Here is a 19,405-nt window from a genome sequence, read left to right as displayed (position 1 = left end):
CGTTGTCGTGTGTTCATATATTCCCATTAAGTTTATACGCTGCCCATCCTGATAACATACAAGTTTGATTCGTATATTTAGAGAGCGCTCACGACTTTTATTATAAAGAAACATTTTAAACACAAAAGTTGTAGGGTCTATCCTAAATCGCTAGAAAATGTCACCTAACACAACGGATGGATATTGCAACGTTCAAAAAGGACGCAAAGCCGGTAAATTTATAAATTAACACCTTATATATTTTTTAAGAATTGAATAGAGCTTTATTTTCTAATTTCAAAAATATGTAACATGTTGACATTTGGTTTAACCGTTTTCGCGGCATTTGCACTTAAAAATCGGGATTATATTGTTGTTCCAAATTGCAGTTACCATGAATAAATAAATGGACCGAACGTCATTAGTAATTATTATTTATTCAGCTGTTGCATTTTCTTCATTACACCCGTAAAATGGGTTGTACAGAAGAAAAAAACTTAGAAGTAATTCGCCTACATTACAAAAACAACAATGATGTTGTTCAAGTGCAAATGAAGTATCGGTTTCCTTTGAAAGCTTTTACGGTCCCTCATGCTCCTTTCTGTAGAATAAAAAATGGATCTAGTAGAAACTGGCATGTAGGAATGAATGCGCTGATACTCCGCTTGCACTTGAACAACATTATTGTTGTTTACATAATGCAGGTGAATTATTCTAAATTTTGTCTTCTGTATAATCTAATTTGCGGATGGAATGAAGAAAATGTGACAGCCGAACAAATAATCATTATTAACGATGATGCGTCCAGTTGTTTATTCGCGGCAACTGCAATTTGGAACAACAGCATAATCCCGATTTTTAAATGCAAATACCGCAAACTGTTAAACTAAATGTCAACATGTTACACATTTTTGAAATCAGAGAATAAAGGCCTATTCAATTTTTTTGAAATATACAGGGTGTTTCAATATAAATTTACCGGGTTTGCGCCCTTTTTTAACATTGCATTATTCATCTGTTGTGTTACGTGACGTTTCTGGCGATTTAGAATAATCCCTGCAGTTTCTGTATTTAGTTTTTCTTTTTTTTATAATGAAAGTTGTAGACGTTTAAATATACGGACCAGCCTGGGCAGTGGTATCGTTAATATTATATTATTAGGTGTACAACTTTGCTTCCGCCGTTTTTTTTCCGAATTTCGCGATTTTATTGTAAAAAACTAATTATACCTTTAGGATCCAAAGTATTGTCCATCGCTGGCCACTACTTTCTCCCATCTTTCGGGCAGCATACGAATCCCGTGTTGAAAAAATTGGACATCTTTTGAAGCGATCCACGATTCTATCCAATTTCTTACTTCTTCATAAGACCGGAAGTGTTGGTCAGCTAGCCCATGTGCCATGGATCGAAACAAGTGATAATCAGAAGGAGCTAGGTCAGGAGAATATGGCGGGTGGGGTAGGACTTCCCATTTCAATGTTTCCAAGTATTTCTTGACCACTTGCGCAACATGGGGTCGAGCATTATCGTGCTGCAAAATCACTTTATCATGTCTCTCGTTGTATTGCAGCCGTTTCTTTTTCAATGCTCGGCTCAAACGCATTAATTGGGTTCGATAAAGAGCACCTGTGATTGTTTCAGTTGGTTGTAACAGCTCATAATATATTACGCCGAGTTGATCCCACCAAATACAGAGCATGATTTTGGAACCATGAATAGACGGTTTGGCCGTCGACGTGGAAGCATGGCCGGGATATCCCCAAGTCTTTTTGCGTTTGGGATTATCGTAATGAACCCATTTCTCGTCCCCAGTCACAATACGATGCAGAAATCCCTTCCGTCTTTGCCTTGCAAGCAACTGTTCACAAGCGAACAGACGCCTGTCAATATCTCTTGGTTTCAACTCGTACGGCACCCAATATCCTTGCTTCTGAATCATTCCCATGTCTTTGAGGCGTTTTGAGATTGTTTGTTGAGTCACTCCCAATGATTGTGCCAATTCTTGTTGACTTTGACACGAGTCTTCGTCAAGTAATGCTTCCAAGTTCGCATCTTGGAAAACCTTCTTTCTTCCACCGCTATGTTGGTCTTCGACGTGAAAATCACCGTTCTTGAAGCGCTGAAACCACTCACGACATGTCCTTTCACTAATAGTGGCTTCCCCATAAGTATCTGAGAGCATTCGATGAGCCTCAGCAGCAGATTTCTTCATATTGAAGCAGAAAAGTAAAACCTCCCGCAAATGACGAGAATTTGGCTCGTACACTGACATTTTCAATTGCGAATAACTTTATGATGAAGACACAAATAGACTAATATTTTTATGAGGTTATGTTAACAGGTGCCCAAGGCTCCTGCATGCCCACATGGGGTTATTTATTTCGATCATTACTTACCGCTACATACATCTATTCAAAAACGGCGGAAGCAAAGTTGTACACCTAATATATTAAATGTTGCAGGCAGACCGATCTGCTGCAAAATACTTTAAACCAAAAAATCTGAATGTTCCAGAAAGGTAATGTGTTGTCAGTCTACTGACAAAAATCCACGTGCCTTCTACCAGTGGTTTATGTATTCGACAAGAAAATTTCCAATGCTAAATCGTCGGGTTTCAATAAAACTTTTTTGCGGCAAGAAAATGGTGTTCTCTCTTGGGTTGTTCTTGGCGTTGGATAATTGGAAATAAATCAATTCTTGCGAGCCAAATAACTATTTTGTTCTCCACATTTCCGGCACGTGCATTTTTTGCAAGGATCCCACAACAAAGTATATATCGATTTTCCCGGGAAAAACGCAATACCTACAACGACATCCTAAATTCCAAAGCAGGCAATGTCGAACACGCAATAGATAAATTCAAATCTGGGGATCGAGCTTTCCATATTTATTCCAGATTTATTGCGAATAGTTAATTAGCTCGGGTCTACAATACACATTCATCCTCTATCAATTCTCGGGACAACCTGGAGCCCGAGGCAAATCTGGATCAGCTCTGCGCGTAACACCGTTTCATGGCATATCTGGATCGAGACGCACGACCTGGAATGACCCCAGAATATGGCGCCCCCTGACAACCGTGCTCCACAGTCATGTGCGGATCGCACTGAAGCAGGCCTTTTTATTTAGGCCTTAATAAATAAGTAGGAAAATTAATATGAAAACTATGTTGTCGGTATTGTAGTGACGGTATGGCGGCGAGTTGTAAGAATGCGAAGAATTTGGGCGGAGTGTCCCCAATCCCGGCCGAAGGGGAGTCGTCGGACAGTGATGGGGAAACCGAGCCGGCCAAATCGTTTCATAGACGGTGGTCAACAAACCGCGAAATAAACAATTCGGTACGTTCAGTGTTCATCAATAAAAGAGCATCCATTCTGATTTTGTTGTGCCTTGTGACCTGGAAAAGCCGCATGCCAGTTTTTGTTCTGTGACATGGATTTCCATACAGTAGCTCCGTGCACTATTTATGTTTTTTTATCTAGGTTCTCTTTACTGGTACATTTATATCCAGTTTCAGCTTATTTACTATCAAGAGTACGTTTGGTGGTTTTTGGAGGCTTATAGCATGTAAATGGACGCTTCAATATTTGCCAATCAGTTATTCTGCAGAGTAATCATTCCTGTACATTGTTTCGTTGGAGGTCGACTTTGAAGGCTGTGAACTTGCCTGTGTATTATTTATTAAATATACGTGTACATTTTTAATGGAATGTTTTTCTTTTCGATTTAACCTTGTGTGCTCCTCAGTTGTTTAGGGTTAAGTGCACGTCCCCCTTAAACGTTAGGTACATCATGAGTGTTCCTATCTATGTATGAAGTATTGATTCTATAAAACAATCCCCTTTTCAACCGACATATATAAGTGTGTCCTAATTCCATTATTTGCTCCATAGACTATATAGAGAAATATAGACACGAGAAGCGAACAACGCCCACGCAACGTAGCGCGTGGCTTGATATTTATGAGGTAACAGGTGCGTCGGAAGGGTTGTACGTTGACGGCGTGGTAGAGGCTCTAACAGGTTGTCATTTTGGGAGTTGACACGTGATAAGCTCTAATGGCATATCTACCTTATGACTAGACATTAATCTCGAATGAACGTAGGTATCTACCTCATTGTTCATGCATAAGGCGTGAATGTGCGAGAATTGTTCATGCTTTGAATCCACAATATTTTTTACGGAATTATAGAAAATTATAAAATAATTTCATGACTTCAATTAAATCCAATAAAACATGTATACAGGGTGAATTTTTGGTGTTTCGCATTTAACCCATTGTAAACAAAGATGATTTATTTAAAATCCCTTTTTACGCTCAAAGCTGATGTTAAATGAGATAGAGCTATTGCAGTACTGATCTTAAAGCGAATATTATTATTAAAATGCAAATAGGAGTACAAAACAATGTATTATTAATTTTTTTAAAGTTTTTTGAGGCGTCGTAACTTTGTTTAGGTCGCCGTTGGCGAAAAAACTTATTTCACAGCGGAGTAGAAAGACAGAATAAGAAAAAAAATACTATAGCCATTTGACGACCTCCAAAAGACAAAGATAGAATGAAACTATAGCAAATGACCCTGTAGGCAAGTGGCCTTGTCGATGTTATTAAATTAAGAATGAGTAACAATTAATTTACGTTACGATTATGTTACGATTTGTAAAAGAAATGGAAGTAAAATCCTTGCTTTTCTAAATTATTTAGTTTTATAAAATAATTTTTATAATTGTTTCAGGACCCTTTCTTTGACCAAGTCTCCATGGCCAATGCTCTTATAATTACGCTTGATATAGTTGCCATTATAAGATTCTCCATTTAGGTGTTTTAAGGGACATATTAATGAAACCGTTACGTTTTTAGGATACTTTTATAAAACTGGATATTTATATCATGGTGTGCAGAAAGTAATAGCTCCCATTGAAAATAAAAAATTTTAGTTGGGGTAAATTGCGATTTTTTTGGATAATTTTTAATTCCGGTTTGACCGGAAAGGACATAACAAGGGTAAATCAGACACCCTGTATTTTTTTACGTTTCTGGATTCAGCAGATCATTTTACATAAAATAGGATTATTTTGGACATTATTAATAAAATTAAATTTTTCTACTTAAGTATAAGATTTTCGATTGTACTACACTTATTTTTTACCGGATTTTGTATCTTTTGGTATCAAAACATGTATAAATATCTAGATTTTCTATGTAATCACTGTTTAAAGGTACGTATTTCACCTTAAAAGTTTCAAATTAGCTTAATTAGCTAGTTCCATATTGAAATAGGTATTAACTGTCAATAGTGAGGTACGGACCTGCACGGAAATGTGACAGTGACGATAAAGGGCCTGATTCTATAGAAATATGTATATGAGAGTGAGCAGGAAAATTTTTGCCTAATAAAATTGACGAATGGAATTTTTTGACCAACCAACATCGATAAAAATTTTACTCTCGCCCTCACATGTTCCTCTAGAATGACCTTATAGAACAGACCTATAGAGTGAGTAAAATTCGCACCAGTCTCAATGTCTCTATTTGTTATTTACGTATAAATATATGATGTGAAATTGAAGCAGCGCGAATATTCGTCGAAGAATTTATTGATGCTTCACAAACATCTGAGGAATTTATTAAAAGGGTAACCTTGACCCACTTAATCTCTTACATGTTTTATGTTGAAGAAACCGGGAGACTTGGTTAGCTCGGGCACATTATCTTTTTAGCTGCCTTACTGTCTTGTAAAATTCCTGCCAACTCTAAAAGCTTTCTTACCACGTTCCCTTTAAAGCTTAAAACTAAATTTATTCTCCCTGAGGGAATAAAATGAGTTTTAAATTGGGGCGAGAACAAACTTTATGAAATATACAAATTTTAACTGATTAGGTAAATAAATGACAACTTATTCATCCGACTGCTGATAATCATAATACTCCTCTAACCAGCCATCAACTTCTGGAGAAAATGGGGCAATTAGTTAATACATTTTCATAAAGCTCCAGTCCTGAAGCTTTTGTTTTATTTTCGCCTCGAAGTAAAGGTAATATTCTCAGTCTGGGATTAATGTCCCAACAAGGAAACTACGTTAGCTGAAAACAAAGCCTAGGTAGAGACGTTAATATGGGCGAAGCGCTTTTGACCCGTTTCGGAACAATGGAAATTCAAACAATAAAATCCTTTAGCTGATAAACGAAATATTAATCATGCCCTACATTGATTTATTTCGCAATTAAGAAACGTCATTACCAGGGATATTTAGGAATTGTCGATTGGAGAATTAAATTAATTAAAGCGAGTGGCCGTAGTAATTTGGATACAATGAGAGAACGTAGTCAATATAATTAAAGTTGTCAATATGGTTGAACAATCCAAAGAGATAACCGAGGCTTAATATTAATGTAGTATTAATGATTATTTATTTAATGAGGCGGCGTCAAAGCTGCAGTAAGTACGTGTCGCAGCAACTTGATGCCTGCATAGCCGAAGTTCCAAATCTGAGAAAGAAAGAATGGCAACAGAACAACATTTGTATCTATTTAAAAATATTATATTAAACTTATTCTCTGTTAACTGAATATAAACAAAGCTTTTTAACATATACAAATTCATTCATTAGTGATTTCCCATTAATGTGCGATTAATGCATGAATTTGAGCGCGTTGGGACTGGCTTGTTCGACCATGACTGCTTGCACTTGACCAATCACCACTAATCTATGTTTAACACGTGATCACTATCATAGTGAAGAAAGTGACTTTATTGACTAATGAGTGAAGGACTTGTGGACGCAAACTGAGGGTTCTATCGGCATAGCGTTACCCTTTGATTTGACCAAATGCAGAACAGGTCAGTAGGCCGTAAGGCCTTAAGGCCTACTAAACATTCTATGATAAATATTTGTTCGGTTGTATTATACTTACAATATAGCATACAAAAACGTTATGGTATCTTCACAAATATACAGCGTTCAGATTTTTTATGTTGATTGATTTATATGTAAGAAATTATATAATATGTAGATTGTTGTTTTTGCTTTTTGGGCATATAGAAATTCCAGCAGTTGTAAACAAGGTCATACAGCACAAAATTGTGAAGTCTCAGATGCCACTAGATTCAAAATGAAAAGGAGGTTCAGAACCTAAATTAAAAAATTCAAGATTGTATTATAAACAATGAAGTTGAGGATGGTTGCAGGGAAAAAACGTCGGATGTTAAATAGTATCACGATATGGACGACAAAAACCTATGAAAATTTTGTTTTTTTCGAATATATCCTGTTGTCGTTTAGATTTTCGATATTTTGAAATTAAAAAAAATTTTTTTTGACACCTTAACCAAATGATTGTTTTTACTAACAACATTTTGTTAGATTTTAAAATACGTAATTTTTTTTTGTTTAATCAAATTTGTGTGTCTTATTTTCCTACCTGAAAAGTTTCACCACTCTCATAGACTATTGCTTAATTGCTTTAATATACTTTCCAAATATTCCATAGCTTAAGAGGGTGATTTGTTGTGCATGTTCAGTCGTTTGCTTTATTAAATCTTAATATTTCGATAACTGCTCATATTCTTTAATTGCAAATAACACATATTATTTATAGTACTGATATTCAAATAACCGATTGATTCGAAATTTTTTGAGAATCAGATCCTCATGCTGTTCATTGTTATATGGAACGCTCTGTATTGTCATTATATTACAAAGGAGACCCAAAACAATAAAGAACAATGAGCGCTTTTCTTGAAAAGGTAAAGCAAAGAATTGCAAGAAGTACACTGCGTGACATAGAAAAGAGAACACCCCGTAAAAATGATTTGATTTAAATAATTTTTGGTATGCATGTTGTTTACGCCAAAACAAATACTTCATTAAAAAGTTGAACAAATTTAATTGTTAAAAACTAAAAAAAATTTAATAATTTGTCGGTCCTCCGCGGTGTCTTTTACATTCTTGTACACGTCTAGGCATGGATCTAATGAGGTGATTGATGTCCTCTTGGGGGATCTCATTCCAGGCTAACTGGACAGCATGACACAGCATCGCTAGGGTTTGCGGGGGATGGGGTAAATTATGCAACCTTCTACCTATAATATCCCATACATGTTCGATCGGTGAGAGGTCTGGAGATCGAGGTGACCAAGGTAGCAAATTGACTGCATTTTGTTGGAAGAAGTCCATAGTCACTCTAGCCACATGTGGTCGTGCATTGTCTTGTTGGAAAACTGGATCAACAAGAGTTTCCAGATAAGGCACAAGATGAGGTTCCAGGACTTCTTGGATGTATCGCTGGGCTGTCATACTGCCTCTGACGAAAACTAAAGGTGACCTGCTACCATATGCAATGGCACCCCAAACCATTACCCCAACAGTCTGATGGACATGCCTCTGTATTGCAAACTGAGGATCCCATCTTTCACCCCGTCTCCTTCGTATTCTTGCCCGACCATCATGCATACCGAAACAGAATCTGGATTCGTCACTAAACACGATATTATCCCATTCCAGAGTCCAATGTATCCGCTCTTGGCACCACTGTAGTCGATTTTGACGATGATTTAATGTGAGGGGTAACACGAGATAGGGACGGTAGGAAATCAATCCAAAACTTCTTATGCGGCGATAAATGGTTCGTATCCCAATGGGCCTTCCATACTCAGCGAACCACTGATCCGCCAGCGTCCTCGACGAGACGAACCTATCTCTTAGGGCCATAATTCGGAGTCGGCGATCTTGGCGTTCTGTAGTTCTTCGAGGTCGTCCAGTACCTGTTCTTCTGCCTGTTTGCCCTTCTTCGAACCATCCCTGACAGCATCTCACTATAGTGTTTACACTACGGTTCAATCTAGTGGCGATTTCCCTAAATGACAGACCAGCCTCTCGTAGACCCACTATTCGACCCCTATCAAACTCGCTCAATTGATGAAAATTTCGCTCTATTCTGGTTCTAGGCATATCTCTACGCAGTTTCTAAGCACACTACACTCCAATAAATGTTATTTTCCAGTTGTATTGTTGATATTTTATTGCAATTTTTATATTTAAAAAAAACCTAAAATTCCGAATAACTCGTAAATACGTAGATAAATATGAGTGAAATTTTGATCGTTTCTGCTATACATATAAACAAACATGCATACCAAAAATTATTTAAATTAAACCATTTTTACGGGGTGTTCTCTTTTCTATGTCACGCAGTATATATCAACATCAAAATAATAACTCCTGTTATTACCTCTATCTCTTGATCATACATCATAAACTCGATTGTCGCGGAAACTTTTTCTTTCTACTGTAAGCTGTTAGAGGAACCACCCAATTCCAACATATCCGTTATTTTGACTCTTTGCCAACTGGCTTCAAAGAATAAAAACTGAAAAATAGCGAGACATTTCTTTGAAAACCCGCCAATGCTTTGGATTTTGTTACTTCGCCTTAAGATATATTGTGACCAGAAGATGAATTTACGACTATTAATGCTGAGCAAACTTGAAATTATTATATAGAGTAGTTTCATTGTCTATATTCATAACTTGAATTTAAAAATAACTCTGTCCCCTCTAATTGCCATAATCCATTACTCAAGAGTTATGCAAAAATAACACCTTCGCCCGGCTCCTGCAGCTCATTTTCCATTATGATGAAAACAAATTCTTGGAAATTAATTTAGCGGGTAACCTTCGCTTTAATGTGGCGAAATTCACCTTTATAAATCGCCGATATTAATTTTAGACCGAAACCCTTGTTTATTCTGATTTAAGCAAACACGATCTTATGACCGCAATATTTCTCCACATCGAAGATATCGCCTTACGCTCCAGATATAACAGGGTGATGGCTCTTAAGTTTTCATCTTGGGTTATTGGATGAATTGATTGAGGTCAAACCCATCATCTTCGACCCTTATCTTGGAAAGTTTATATGAGAAATTTCATTAGATCGTATTAATTCGTATAGCGTAAAATGTTATAGTGTACCTTCGAAAATAATAAGGAAACGTTTGTTCTAGGCCGCCATCAAGGAAGGCTATTTGTTGAAACACACATGGACCTTTCAGAGGTGGAGAAAACGTTACTTTAAATTAATGGGACGCAAATTGTATTATTCCAAAGACCCTAAGGTAAGTGAATATTTTTCATTTTTGAAGACATATTTCAAAACTCCTAACCCGCATCAGTCTATGTCGCAGCGCAATCTCCTATTATTTGTTATGGTTAATAATAGTTTTCGTGGGAATTCAAAAAAGGAATTCAAAATTTGTGTGCATGGGTTAATATGGTTATCAGATGATAATTTTACTCACTTTTGAGGGATCGATCAAAACTGTCGATATTCTATCAACAGTCCTAAGTAATGTGGTCTTCTCCAAAAAAATGCAGTGGAAAAGTGAAGTCCAAAAGACTAAGTTGCCATAGCAACTGTATTGTGTAGCATGTAAGCAACTGTGGAATAAAGGATTTTAATCGCATATTCCTGTGGCGTTAAATCGATCCGTAATCCATCCATGGCCAATTGTTAGTTCTTGAATTTGCTCAATAAAATATATGTCTAGCGCCAGTGGCAAAAAGCGTCTCAAACAAAAGTCACATTTATTCAAATCTAGTGATCGTGATGACCAGTATTGAGGGAAATTATTTCCTCCATCTACCTATCGATTTGGAAGTTCTTTGGTTTGAAAAATTTCCAAATATCCATAATGAAATGCGGCGGCGCATCATCATGTATAAACCACATTTTGCCAAAGCTCACGTTTCCAACTCAAGAAGAGTAAGAAAAACAAACAAGTTAAACTAAATATTGACCAACAATATTTACCCACATGACAGCTATTGATAACAATAAAATTGAATTTGCCACCCAAATGATCTGTACATTCCCAATCCCATCCCAATTTTGTGTACATGTGGGTTATATATGTAAAAAATTGATAAGAAGATAGACTTTCTTGGTAAGCTGGTACAGAACTCGAGAACATAGAGCACATTGTAGTGTTCAAAACACACATACAGCCGCATTTCACCTACTGTAGTTCCCTTTTGTTAGCCTACTCTAGCGGAAAAATGAGTCTCTCCAGTTGTTGCAATCACCTTGTACACAATACGTTATTCGGTATTCAGATTAACCTACTTTCCGGTACCGTGAGCAACTCGTGGAAGCTATACACATCAGTAAACCATTCCTCGTTTACCTTACTTCACGAAGTCTATGAATAAAGTTAAATAAGCTAAAGGAAACTCTAGAGCTTGAATGCTTGTATATTTCATTTTCATGTAGATATGCACTTTATTTTAAATTATTCACTTCATCTATCGCTACAAAAACAACCTTTGAAGTATGTCGATTTAATACTTCCTTCGCATAAATTTTACATTTCGCCAAAGTACTCATATATTAAAGCGCAATAAAGCTCCATAAACCCCGTTAGAAACAAATTACAACTCCAAAACGGTCTCCTTGAGAGCGTTTAAAGTAGGTAATCGACTCTAAAATTAACTTATCAAAAACTAATTTCACAAACAAATTTATGTCTGGGTAAATTGGAATTTCATGTGGAAGTTAAATAACTTTCTTGGAATGACAGACAAGCTTTTTAGTTAGATTTCCGCCCTGGTAATGTCATACTCATGCTAAAGTTGCCTTGAACTGATTTCGAGATATGCATTTGCCATGAAGTTTCTAATAATTTGTCACAGTTTAATATGGAAAGTAGGACGTGAATAGAGGAAATAACTTTTTAAATTTTATCGGCGGATAAGAACTTGTAAAATAGTCTCAACGCAGTTTCGCGACATTCCCTAATGATGAATTTAATGAAACCTGATGCAGCTTTTCATTAAATCTTGGAGCTTTGCAATGAAAATTTGTTCAGGTTCGAAAGTGTGAGCAACACCAATTTCTCATATTTAATAGGACTTATTTACATATGAAGTTAATATGTTATCAACCTTGCAAAAGGCTGCTTTCATACGGGATATAATAAAGTTTAAAAAATAAAAGCTTCCTTCCTTTGAGTTCCTCGAAATATACTCCTGTAAAAGCTTTTTGGACGTAGGTATGAGGTTTATTTATTCTCTACCGCGAGGCCATTAACAAAATTTGGTAAACGAAGCTTTTAGCACAAGCGTCAAGTTAGATTAGATACTTGCAGTAAGGGCCCAACAGCTCCATACACACCAAAACATTGTTGATTTTTAGGCTGAAAATGAAGTCGAATGTGAATAACTTGCCAGTGTTATTTCAGATAGAAATCTCACTTGTTTTAACGTTTCACATTTATATCGTTTATTTTTAAAGCTGTTACTGCAAAGTGGACTAACTTCAATTATTAAAAAAGTTATAAAGTATTTTTTTAAAATAAAACTCTAAAATTACTTCAAAATCTAGGATCTCCTCACCTTGATCGCTCTACGTTACATTACAAACTTGAACAAAATGATCAGTCTTATTTCAAGGCATTTTCCCCAACGTCTTTGGCGCATTCAAACTTTTTTGAATACCTTAAAAACCAGAAAAATATCTCCAGACTTCTGTTGATGTTCAATTTTGGTTATTATTTATATGTGAAAACTGGCGTGATTCCAGTTTGAGTTAACCAAAAAATGACGTTTTTTGTTGCCAAAACTCGGGAATTTATAAAATGGCCCTCTAAACTACGGACTGGATATTCACGTTCGGGCTACCCCGAGTTCGCAGTCTCAGAGACACTATTTCATGCGAAAAAACCAACAATCTTCTAACTATAGCTAAGGTTTACTTTACTGGTATCGTACAATAGTATACGTGTTAAAAACAATATCGAAAAGAACGAGTAGTTTGCATGAATCACGAGATAAAGCGAGCAAAAGCCCCTTTCGAAACGTGGTGCTAGCTAAGGGTCTAAAAAAGTGTCTGCTCTCGGATTTAAATTTAAACATAAACATAAAAACGTTCTCCGATGGATGGCGATGTTGATACGTCGAATTGGGACTTATGTGCCTCTCTGCACACACCCAAATAAAGACGTTTGGCTCGCAAAAAGGGATGTTGAAGTTTAAAATGGGGATTTAAACTTAAAAGCCTTTAGGAGATTATATTTAGATATTAGGATATTTTCATAAGTTCGCACAATACCTGGAGAACATACTGTAAAAATTCGTTAAAAATCTCGAAGATTTTTTGACAAGCCTCAGAATGTTTTGGATTACTTTGGACGTGCCAATATTCCTCCTTAGTCATTTTATGGAGACCATACTATTATCTCTATAATTTATCCCCTAAAATTTGTTCAAAGATAGGATTTTTAATGTCGTAAAGAATTTCAATGTGTTAGGACAAATTCCGACTATTTTTAAGATCATTTGAAAATGCTTATTTGTTCAAGTTAATTCAGGTTATTTCGTCTAAAGTAATTTTGGGTATGAGTCGTATTTGAATTAAGCAATTCAGAGACAGACAGATGAATGTTCTTTTCGTTCTCGACTAGTACTATCAAATTTATTGGATGTTGGTTGGAATCTCACTGGAAAGATAAAAAAAAATGAAAAGGGACTGAAAAGAAAAATTTGTCTAGTATCATCAGAGACAAGGGTCCAAAAGGATTTTAACATTTTCTTGTTTTGGATGGAGATGTACGATCTTAGGCGGCGATTATGCTGGATGCGGATTCGTACGAAAATTTGAGGAGAAAATTAGGATATGAAGAATTTGGTTCGAAAGAAATTTGTTTATACGAATATATGTGACAAAGTGGATAAGCACAATTTCTTCAAAAAACTACACACAATTTCTAATGAAAAACCAACTCTTTTGGTCGTACCAAAACAAGCTGTGAAAAAAGTCATATAATTGGTAACTTCAAAGGGATTTTTGCAAATTCGTACAAAGAATTTTTCGTACAAATTCGAATCCAATGTAACCGCCGCCTTAGGTTTGAAGGGCCAGTCGAACTGGAGACTTCCGCATCACAGGAAACGATGGATCAAATTAATTGGAATTTGACCCTAGGCTCACCGACATGAAGGAGCAAGAAAATGTGAAAATATGCCGAAGACAGGAAATTTTCTTAAGTATCTCTCAACTCGAAAGAACAAAAGTAACGTAAACATTTTTGTCTCTTTTCCCTTTCGAAAGCGAACGAAAGGACCGAAAAATTATGGAATTTGCTCATCATTGAGATTGAGGGGCAAAATGAATTATTAGAAATTGGCAGAAGATTCACACAGTTAACATTTTCTTAAAATCCAAGCTCTTGCACATCTCTGAACAAATTTAAAATTCAACTTGAAAATGTTAATAATGAAATTAAAGCTTTCAAAGTTAAATTTGAAAAATGAAGCCAGTGGGAAATGAAAAAATTACGAATATTGCTAAACTCTGAAGCAGCTTTGTATATGTGTGTAATGATCGTTGGGAACTGAATAGTATTTTATTGGATGGACATATAATGAAGACTGTAATGCTTTTTCGAATAGATTATTAGTTATTTCAATTTTTCTACTTCTCTGAAATTTAAGACATGTTTGGGAATATCTAATGGAAATATTTCAATACTAAAAAGACAAAAATATCCTCCCCTCATAAAGGCATAATTTTAGTTCCATTAGCAGGCCTCACTTAACAGTAGTGTCAAATTTTCTACCTTAGTTGTGCGTGTTAAGATTTTACCGCACACTAATATTTAATTGGATTTACAGAAGACTATAAAATTCACAAACATGCGTTCGTAGGAAAAATATTATATTATATAATAACTAATCTGTGCGAAAATTCTACCTCACTGTTACTGACCGAAATCCACTTCGCGTCGTTCGGTCAGTTGCGGTGTAATATCACTTTCCGCACTTGTTAGTTAAAAAACTACTCTGCTCGTCGCAATTTAATGTTCCAAAAGTAATGCGACCTGATATTCCTTCCTAGACAATTTAGAGTCCCAAATGCTCTCTAAGACAACAAGATTATTTCAAAAGTTATTGCCAGGACACGTAATATATTCTTAGATGCTAAGACGTAATAATGAATAGTGTTTATGACGGAATAATAAAGAAGTACTGAAACAAATTGTCAACAACATGCCTTGTAATGAAAACAGCCACCCTAACAAATCTTTACTCTAATTAATAAGACCAAAGCTCTTATCGCTCTTTAGAAAATGAAAACGAAAACTTTACCATTCTTACCAAGCTCTGTAAATGACGTCAATGTGAATGCCTAACAACTTCTTTACTTAACAAGTCTCGCCTTGGAATCACAATTGGAACAACTAAGGAAATAATTAAAAGAACTTCTGGGGCTCACTAGAAATAGAGCGAAATCGCAAAGCGAGCGTTCAGCATTCATTCTAGACTCTCTAGGTACTTGAAAGCAGGCATTTGATTTGTTCAGGCTCCATGGACAGAAATATTTTTGCCCTTTTGTCTTTTTTTCCCGTCAGAACAAAGGCCTAGCCATGCTGAGGTTGGTAATATTTTATAAAAGAGAAATCTGTATTGTCGCGAAACTTGTTTGTTTGGTTTTAATTAAGAATTCCTTCTTGTAGGTTTCATTAAGGGGAGGTTTTTATAAGAAGGGAGGATTAGAATTTTCATTAAAACTCCTAATTTCACACAGCGTTAAATCTTCTATTCTAGAAACTTAGGAGCAAAGTAAAAGGCCTGAAGCTTAGCAGTAACATCGTGCTAGGCAAATTGTAATGCTTTGGAGATTATTGAAAGTTAATTCATTCGTTTGTATGAGACAATGGATTTAACATAAAGTGGCATTTAGCTTTGAACTTTAGTAACATGGGTTGACGTTTTCCTTGCGGACAATGAACTGGAAGAATTGTTTATCTCGGCATGATGCTGAACAGGAATAAAGACACATGCTAGCTCTGGATAAAATAAAAATGTCGCTTACGGATAAAGGTCAACGTATACCCATAGAATTTAAAGGATCGGAATTTACTCCAGACTTGACTTTCAGGATACTGAAGGTCGCATCTTTTCCTCGCGATAATTCGAAGACTAGAAAACATATGTATATATAGATGCTTTAATAAATTTTGTATCCACTTTCCACGGGTATCAAATGAATGTGTTGCAATTTATAAAATAATTACAGTTTAATTTTTGATGGTTTCCTTCACTTGATCCTAAGAGCTGGTGACATTCCTGGCGTAAACGGATACATAAAATTCCAATCCGTGACTGCTTTCCGATTCCAAGTAAATATTCACATAAGGGTGTCCCACTCCTCCTTTTGTAATCGTAGCAGTACCTCCAGATTTCTGGTTCTCAGCTTCAATGCAGAAAATAATAGCATCTCCGTAGTGGGTTATCTAAGAGGAAGACACTAATATATTAACTTCAATTCTTGATCGATTTAAAATTATACTCACAGTTTCAGATCTTGTCACAAATGGAAAAGCCATTTTGTCCACATGGACATAAGTAACTCTGTTAGTATTATTGAGATGTGTACAAGTTCCATCTACAATGTCGTGGCCAGAGGTGTTCTTCAATGTTGGTGAACTTTCTGTTAGGATGAATAAGGTTGCGAGGGCAAAGATCATACTTAGGGAATTCATTTTGGTATTAGATTTGCTTCTTCTAGTGGGAATCTACTTTGGTAACAAATGCTTGAACTGATTGATGATGTACAACTTGTAGCAGTGTTTTTATACTAGACTGATATTATCATTTTTATCTGCTACTTACAAAATTACTCGAACGTTAAATTACTTTATACACATTCTCAAGAGTTTCTGTTATCCACATTTCCATGTATTGGCTTGAAAGGTATAAATATAATTTTTTTAGAAATTGCTAATTCATACTTCCCCGATATAAATGTGTACATACTTGACTTTTAATGAGTTCCATTAAAGAGATAAGGATTCTGTGGAGCCACTTTTATACAATAACTGATGTTCTAGGGCTCTATTGTTTTCGATTAAATTACTTATTAAGAAACCTAATTTTCTTCATGTAAGTGGAATAATGTCTGAGTAAATAAATAATGAAATATTTGAAAGCTTAGTGTACACAAATATAATGTATGAACCTATATATTCAAAAATAAGAAAACTATTTAAATATGTAAAATCCGAATTAGAACCTCAACTAACGCATAATAATCTGAGCTCACCTAAATCCAGCAACTAAAAACCTCTTGAAGCAAATTCTTTGAATTTGTTGACGAAGTTACGAAATGAATGCATCTACCTATTTTCACTTCATACCTACTCCTAGTTGCAAAATTTAACCTGCTGAGTCACTTACTTTGATTACAATACCTTCACAAGGTCAAAATTAGAAAAATGGTCTTTTATTATTTAAGATTTTCAGTTTTAAGCTCGAATTTCAGAAACACTTCTTATTCTCTTGGAAATAAAATCTAAAAAAAAAGAAAAACACGAACAAAGAACACTTTCCATTTGATCCATATTTCTCATGTTATTCTCATTGCGTGGCAAATTTCACGCTTTTTTCGATGATGAAAAAGATTTTCATTATACCACAAAGAAAGTGAGTATCTTTCAGTTGAATAATCGTTTTGAAAATATTTCTTTCCGAGGAGGGCACGGGAATATACGCCTTTCGCTTAAAAGCTCGCAAAAATTCTACTTTCTTGACTTTCGATGAAATTCAAAGTTTAACAATGAACAGCATTGTTCATTACACGCCCCGAAATACAGCCACTAGTAGCCACTGTCTTTCAAACCAGGGTCATCGCTATTTGTATCAGTGTCAATGTATTGAAATTGGCTTCTCAGAATTTCAAAATAGAAGCAAACACCTGAAGATGTTTCTTTAAGTGTGGAATTGTTACCTCAGCGTTCGAGAGTAAAATGTGTAAAACGAGAAAACGAGTACATATTGACGGATTATTACAAAAAGGAAAAAGAGAATATTGCGAAGATTGCATTGAGAAGATTGCACGAGCGATATTACTGTTTCTTGATCTGAGGACGTATATTTTTTTTATAGAATTGATGTTTGCTATAAATTTTACCCAATTTTTTAAAACAGCAGGATTTTCTTATAAAACTATTTCCAAATCCAAAAATTCATTTCTGAAGCGAACAGTTTAATTACAGATATTGTTTATCTTTCTTAGAGTCTAATAAGGAAAAGTATAATTCATTACATGTCTGAAATCTACTTTCCCGTATTGGGCTTCGTCTTGCGCGGGAAACTGTCAAGCACGGGAAAATGTTACGAGTTCGTAATAAAATTTCTAAATTTATATCTCTTGGATTCATTTCAATATAAAAAAAAATTATCAACAATTCATGGATATGAACATACACTGAGTATAGATATTATTCCTTGAAATCTATTAAGATAAACTTTTAGGCTTGAGAGTAGAGTCACAGGTGCAGAGTTGGAGATCAAAATTTTAACGTAAAGTTAAAGGTTGACCGCCACAAAATTAATAAGATTTTCTGTTTCCTAACATGTCTCTAAATATATTGAATAAAGCAATTTGCTGATCTGTTAATTCTTATGAAATACTCAATTAAAAAGAATAATTCATTAATATATTATAAATTCTCCTTTGTCTGCTATTTTGCACGGTGTAAGCAGAGTGGTGATGAGGATCCCTTCGAGCAAAAACAGCATGAAAATTTAATGGATGAAAACACGAATTTTCCGGGCCTCTCCATTGTTTCTAATTCCATTACGTTATTTGGATAATTTGTTATTGTGAACGTGAAGTGCTCATTCATTCCTGCTGACTGATCGATAACTGTTCCTTTTTGACTTGCTGTCCATTATCTAAAAGTTTCTATTATTTATCCCTCGCCAAATGTAATCCGCCTAGTTTTCTAAGAATTTTGCGGCATTAAAAATAAATCCTTCGCAACAATACCCTTCCAAAAAGCGTCACTTTTCTGATGTACGTAACTCCCTTTTGAATAAACGTTGCATCCTATAAAATATTTCGGCTCAGCTTCTGTCTCATGGGATGAATTTTGATGAGACACAAGCGACTTTCTTCCCTTTAGGGCTTAAGCATGCAAAATGCGGGCTGTTGGTTACCTTTTATACAAAACATCAGAAGTGTTTTATTTGTGTCAATTTGCATTGAAATCTGCAATAACTCCGATTCCGGGCAAGAGATTTAAATTGCGACAATGGAACTTTTAAGAAAAAAATCGTAATGAGGGCACATTTCACCAAGCGACAGCATGCCAGTAATAGAATAGCTTTAGAGCAATTAAATACCCTAAAATGGAAACATTTTGTCGGTTACAAACTACACCATTTGTTTGGATGAAAATGTTCCAGAAGAGCTCCCCAGGGCAAAACTTGAATATCCAGCTTGAAAGAGGTTGACGTGGATAAGATCTGCCTTGTATACTGCGTTCTGGTAAAAGGCGTAAAAAGCCCTTGAATTTTTACTGAAACAAGATATTTTTGGAGCTAAATTTCCCGCTGCTTTTTCAAAATTTATTTGATAATGTATTT

The 19,405-nt window shown here is 35.4% G+C and overlaps 1 protein-coding gene across 5 annotated transcripts in view; it reads left to right on the top strand.

Annotated features, from left to right (window-relative positions):
- The first annotated feature begins 2,776 nt into the window (after positions 1–2,776).
- LOC136412135 (diacylglycerol kinase eta) overlaps positions 2,777–19,405 on the top strand; it is a 114,998-nt gene continuing 98,369 nt past the window's right edge. For 4 of the 5 annotated variants that reach the window (XM_066395062.1, XM_066395060.1, XM_066395061.1 and 1 more), the window contains exons 1-2: positions 2,778–3,317; positions 9,985–10,095. In XM_066395062.1, the coding sequence (XP_066251159.1) occupies positions 3,171–3,317; positions 9,985–10,095 (258 nt within the window). In that variant the 5' untranslated portion in view covers positions 2,778–3,170. Of the gene's footprint in view, positions 3,318–9,984; positions 10,096–19,405 lie in introns of all 5 variants that reach the window. The other variant, XM_066395063.1, reaches the window with a different exon arrangement.

This window comes from Euwallacea similis, chromosome 11, assembly GCF_039881205.1.
Source record: "Euwallacea similis isolate ESF13 chromosome 11, ESF131.1, whole genome shotgun sequence".
In the NCBI taxonomy this organism is placed as follows: Eukaryota; Metazoa; Arthropoda; class Insecta; order Coleoptera; family Curculionidae; genus Euwallacea; species Euwallacea similis.
Note: the sequence above shows the minus strand (reverse complement) of the source record. Positions and strands in the feature narration are given on the sequence as shown.